Raw genomic sequence first — 6,200 nt, forward strand, 5'->3', positions numbered from 1 at the left:
TTGACATGGGAGTTTAGTTACCATGCCATAGAACATAAGCAAGTAGCGGATCTTTTACCGGGATAGAGACATTGATTGGCAAATAAAAAATTTTGTGGCACCAGGTTTACGAAAAGTAGTATGTGACTTCAAAAGATCTCTGCCTTACATCTACATGTTTTATGGTTAACTTACCACTCGATCATAAAGAATTGGTGGTGGTTTCCAGGCCAACTCGTCCTCACGAGGTGTCTTTACAAGCCACTTACGCTTGATTGACACCAGAATGAGAGGCACTATGCGCAATAACTGCAGCGCATAACCAGTCAGTGTGGCCAGCATGATGAAACAAATGAAGAAGGTGGACTGCGAGGGGAGAGCTTCAGCTAAAAATGATGGAATCTGGCTTGGTTTATCTGCCATTTCTTTCAGTTTGTTTAGAGCTGAGCCAGCAAAAGTCAAGAATAGGAACTTGTTCACGAGCTGCCAATATAATAAGATATGGAGTCAGAGGGACCGGTAGTTATTTATCACGAGGGGGATGGAGGGCGGAGGATTTTGGTTGTTGATTTGTTAACTTGATGCCCCCATGAGGCTCTGTCAGTAATATTTTTCTAACCTCCCATCCCCCCTCTAATTAGCAATCTATTTTTCTATGGCCCCCCTTTCTTCTCTGATGACGACTGTTCCCCCTTCCGTTCCATGTACCATGTGATCCATAAACCGAGGGACCCCCCAGAATCCTTCACCCACCCCACCCCCCTCATTTAGTAATTGTTCAGGTAAAGTTGAGTGTTCCATTGTTAAATCATATTGATTCATAGTTATTCACAACATCTAAGTTCCAAAAATATCTCTGCGAGTCCTCTTATGCCATGCAAACGAATATTATAACATAACCAAAGTAAAGCGCGCGCTCTGATTGGTCAATTTAGCAACTTCCCGCGTGCATCCATAACTCAATAGTGTACGCTGTGGTGTTTACCATTTGTTAATTGCAATATGTACATGACGATAGAAACTTTGAGAGGTAGTTCTAGTACGTGTGAAGTGACAAAAATTATATTCAAAACATAAATTATTTTAGTCTGAGTTGGCTAATAGTTCCCTAATCCGAGAGTTTCCTTCAGAGCAAATTAACATTAGAAACTTAAAGACATTTTTAATCTAATAGCATCGTTACCATGAAAATGTACAATTTTCCCAGCGTAGATCTGTCCACTTCACTTTGGGACGGTATTCCTTCCAGTTTGCTGAACAGCTGCAGGACCTAACATGGAACAGGCAAGCACATTTTTTATATTGTTCTTAAAGATATGCTGAATCTATCATCTTGTTCTAATTCCATGTGTACGCGTTCTACAAACCAATCACTGACGAAGTTTTCCACCGATCAAAATCCATCCATCAGTCGATCATTCAATCAGTCAGTGAGTAACTGAGGTAGTCAGTTGAGCTGTCAGTCAAGTTATGAGTGACGGAGCTAGCCAATTGGTCAATCAACCAGCCAGCCATTGAGTAAAAAAAGTGACATTGTCTATACTAACCAAGGGCAAAATGGCGAAGAAAATTATCAATGCTAGACCTGACAAGAAACCTTCAATGGCGCCTTTCACAAATGAGCTTAGTTCCAGCACTAGACAGAAAGAAAAAGAAACAAGTACCCAAGGTCAACAAAAACATGAACAAGCAGTTGATTAAAACAAAATGGTAAATAATGTCACGTACCAGTCATCATCATTTAAAGACAATGGCTTCAGAAAAACGTAATAAAAAGTTGTTTTCATTTTCAATGTTCAGGTTCAGTGTAAACAAAGTATGTTATTTTCTCTTGTAGTATCTTGTCGAAGACTTCTATCCGGCAGTTTTGCCAAAAACTGATTGCGAATATCATTCCAACAGCCCCTTGAAATTATTTGATTAGGAAGACCCACCTGGTTTTAAAAATGGCGCGATTTTTGTCAGATTCTGTAGCTCAACCAGAGTTGATACGAATGCGACAGGAACAGTCCAGAAGAACACCAACAGGAACACGAGTGTGTAGATCAAAACTGTGCGTAGTTTCCTGTTTAGCGGAGGATCATTATAGAAGGAAAATGTCACGAACCAAAATCAGTACTGAACAGAATGTGACAAGAGTCTGAAGAGGCATGGAATAATAGAAAGTTATACTAAGAACTGTCTTGATCTCAATGACCCCTTAAAGCCTCGACACCCTCGGTGAAACTTAGGCACACTTGAAGGAGATGTAATATCAAGTAATGAACCTGTAACCCTATCCCCACGACATTTCGTTCAATTTTATATCGGAACACTGGCTGCAGTGTTTTCTTGCACAAGAACTGTAGATGCACGATACCTTTCCCACAGACCAATGGAAAGATTAGTCCACAGAACACTTGTCAGTTCTGGAGCTGGCATGACGTCAACGGCCAAAGGAGAGTTATCCCAGTCAGCTTGATTCGCCAGTGTTGATGATCGGAGAGATCGGAACACAACGAAACTGCTGGGAAGGAGAGTGTGTTTCTTCTCAGTTTCAGCGTCTAGTTTGGCCTGTGCAGTCTGGAAAGATTACAATGGAACTGTTAGAGACTCGCGTAGAAGAAAATGTATCATCTATGGTAACAGTGGAAGAACTAAAGAGGCGAGGACGGACTCTCACCAGCATTGTACAATATGAAAGGGCTGCTGGGAAGTAAAAAGAGGAATCGCCTTCCTCAGGCTCTCACTTTCTCCCTACCCATCACACCTTGCGTTCCCGTCCCGCCTGCGTCGGTTGGTGAACTACGTCGATTTATTACATCACGATTAGAAGTTTCAAACCAAGAATTTAAAATTCTTACCTCTAGCTCAGCCCCATACTGGGTGATGGAGTCGAATTTCGTTCCGCAGCAAATGAACTTCTTGTGCGTCGGTCTTTCTCCGCTTTGCTCGAACACTGCCTGCAAAAAGTTAAATATATTGTAAAATTCACGTCCTCGGCAAAAGTTTTATCGTGAAATCATTCGTGATCCCGAGGGGGGGGGAAGGAGTATTTGACCGCATTTAGGAATGATATTTTGGCTGTTTTTTATCAATTTCTCTTTTAAAAAAATGGGCCGCATGCACTCCTTATCTCTTCTCAATGCCACGCCCTTGCCCTGCACCCTCTTAACTAAACAGAGGTTTTATCGGGATAGCAAAGCATGAGAGCCTTAAATGACGGTCCACTTTTTTAAAGATCAGCTTTTCTGTCAGACTCAAGTCTGTCGTTACTCTTCTTAATGCAATTTAAGCCGCAATATGAGTTCCACTTTCGTCCCCTCCACCTTCTTCTCTCTCCCTCTCCTCCCTCCCCGGCCTCAGCTTCACTTCAAGTGTTTGTCCCAGTCTCCTTATCCTGATCTCCTGAAACCCTGAATCGAATCTCTGTCAAGAGTAGTAACATGGCCACGCCCATTATGGCGTGAAGCGCAGACTTCGGGCGTGTAACCCTTAAAGATTGCACACCAGCATTTGACTTAAACTTTCCGTCCACTAACAGGATAGCTTAACTTACAGATAGAAACCAAACTATCGAAAACTTACTTTTGCATGCTCTAGCTTCCATTTCAGAGCATCCCGCTCATTAACAAGCTCTTGCCACTTTTTCAGGTCTTCCACAATTACAACATCTTCCACCTGAAAACCAAAAAGAAAGCTTTGCCTTTCCAACAAATTCTGACCTAGTTCGGTTCGAAATCATTGGAGACATTGAGAACGAAAACTACGTTACCTCATCAGGAAATAATTCTTCCACGTGGCCCTTCAAACTTTCGTAATCCTTGAACTAAAAATAAATTAAGAAAATTAAACATGAAAATGGGAAAGGTCGAAGAGGTGCTCTCGCAGTTACCATAAATGCTCTAATAGGCCCCCCCCGGTACTTCGGGGGGGTGGTTTATTAGAGGGGGGAGCTTAATAGAGGGAGCGTATTAATTCAGGACTCAAAAAAGAACTCAATGCTATGATGTAACTCTCTCAATGGACCTTGTTTAGCCATATTATCTTTATAGCATCGCTCTGTAATTTCCGTATACCGTATTCTATTGATGCCAACATGATAACACCAATCAATCACCACAATCAATTTTAAATGACAATCAAAATTACAATACTTTGATGAATTTATCGCACTTACTGACATGCAGTGTTATTTTAAATTTGTTTTTCAAGGAGGGGTGGGAGGACGTAATAAATTTCTTCCTCTAAAGAGGAGGGCTTGGTAGAGGGGGTTGGCTTGGTATAGGGGGGTGGCTTATTAGAGGGGGGTTTATTAAAGGATTTACGGTAATACTTCGGCTAATTTCGATCTCTCCCACAATCCCTCGGAGAGTAAATACCTCGCCTCAGTACATTCACAATATTTGGCAGGTTAAAACGGCGAACGAAATGTGTAAGAAAATAAGAAGCTCTAATTCGTTCAGGAACTACTCGGGATTGATGGACCAAAATGGCAAGGAGGTTCAGGCAATGGCTGACATACGTTCGTAACTAATGACACCGCGTTTTAGACACTCATCGAATTGTACGGCTACAACTGCTGAAAATATCTTTATATATATTTTTAAAGAGTTGCTTCATATGTTGCTTCATCACGTACGGCTAGGGAATAGGGTGTGACAATCGAGACACCCATGATTAAATCACACGAGTGAATGAAACGCGAAACAAAAGCCTTGCCTTAGGCTATTTAGAAAAACTTTACTTTCCTTGCGAAAGTTTCCTTTGCAGTTTGAATCTGCCGATCAATATTTACTTCCCCTTGGTCACAAAGGCTTTTGATATTTTCCCGTAAATTTTGGCTCAAGAATTGGACGAACTTTTATTAGTGTTCAGGTGCCACTTTTTTGTGTTCGACACACGTGTTCATCATAAGATGTCCATCAACTTTGTTAAACACACCACGCATTAATTATTTTCTGGACATGCTAGTTTTTAAGTTGAAGGATCAGTTTAGGAACCATATTTTATTTTCATCTCCTCGACTGTTTTTGGTCTGTCTCGCAAACATATATCTTTTCCCCGTTGCGCGCAAAATACGCGTAACACCAGATTGTTACGCTACCTGTATGTAACGCAACACGCACCACATTAGCATTTTTCTTTCCAACTGCTTCTCATTCATTATTTATGACAAAGTTAAACCTTTTTTTTTTATCAGCTGCTCGCTCGCTGTATACGCATGCCGTTTCAAAATCGATTGTCATTTTCAAGATATTTTGAGACAAATCTGGGTCATCGGTGGTAAGGAAAAAAGATAAAGTAAAAATGCGAAGTATTCTGAAAGCCTTACCTTTTCTGGCAAATCTCTAACCAACACAGCATACTGATAGCCCATCCCTTTATTAAGATACTGTTGTCGGTACACGATAAATGCTTTCCACTCCGTATACAAAAGGTAGCAGATAATCAAAGTGTACACCCAGGCGGCTACAGTGTGAGCCCAAACTTTCGACGACTTGGGAACAATGTTAGACAGTGCTATCTGTTCCAGGCCGCTGAGATCTCCTCCACCGAAATAATTTACGGGAATCAAAACAATAATTCCATACGGCATAAGAACCAGGGCGATCTTAAAGCAGAGCTTCATGAACCGCATATGAACCACCGCATCAATGCCCGCGTAAAGGAAAACTTCGTCATCCTTCACAGTGAAAGCGGGAAAAAGCCACGAAAAAAACGATTGGGGACGTTTCCCAGGCGCTAACGTGTCTATCAAGAGCTGCCTTGGCGCGTAAATAATTTTGTGCTTCTGTCTTAGAATGCAAAACAATATCAAACATATCAGGGCTATAATCAAGTTGAGAATAAGCGCTGAAATAAACTTGCTTGTACCGTCTGCTACTACATCATTCACCGTATCATTGCCGCTAGCGCTGTCATTCGCCATTTTCGCCGTGGTATTCTTCACTGTGATCTTGTAGCTACACCCAGATTGCGAGGTAAAGCTACCTGAGTTGTACTAAATTTCATGCGTGGTCGAATGGCGCTAACAGTCATTCAAATGATCAAACGTCAAACATCCAATAGAGTTTTCAGATTTCGTGATCACGTGGAGTCTGGCGGAAACGACAAGACCAGTTTACACAAAGGAATACGCCCGTTGGGCGATCTGGCGCATTCTGTCTCCTTCTACATGACAAACAAGGTTGTTGGCGTCATTAGAAATTCATTACAACCGGTAACTGATTCAATTAAGT

The 6,200-nt window shown here is 41.5% G+C and overlaps 1 protein-coding gene across 1 annotated transcript in view; it reads right to left on the reverse strand.

Annotated features, from left to right (window-relative positions):
• Positions 1–6,119, reverse strand: part of LOC111326934 (uncharacterized) — a 9,579-nt gene extending 3,460 nt beyond the window's left edge. Inside the window, exons 1-9 of the mRNA XM_022931021.2 lie at positions 5,294–6,119; positions 3,734–3,787; positions 3,547–3,639; positions 2,823–2,921; positions 2,339–2,541; positions 1,914–2,044; positions 1,527–1,615; positions 1,163–1,249; positions 175–462 (exon numbers count right to left, since the gene is read on the reverse strand). Of these exons, the coding sequence (XP_022786756.1) occupies positions 175–462; positions 1,163–1,249; positions 1,527–1,615; positions 1,914–2,044; positions 2,339–2,541; positions 2,823–2,921; positions 3,547–3,639; positions 3,734–3,787; positions 5,294–5,890 (1,641 nt within the window). The 5' untranslated portion in view covers positions 5,891–6,119. The remainder of the gene's footprint in view (positions 1–174; positions 463–1,162; positions 1,250–1,526; positions 1,616–1,913; positions 2,045–2,338; positions 2,542–2,822; positions 2,922–3,546; positions 3,640–3,733; positions 3,788–5,293) is intronic.
• Between the last annotated feature and the right edge of the window lie 81 nt (positions 6,120–6,200).

Source organism: Stylophora pistillata, chromosome 9, assembly GCF_964205215.1.
Source record: "Stylophora pistillata chromosome 9, jaStyPist1.2, whole genome shotgun sequence".
NCBI classification, from domain to species: domain Eukaryota; kingdom Metazoa; phylum Cnidaria; class Anthozoa; order Scleractinia; family Pocilloporidae; genus Stylophora; species Stylophora pistillata.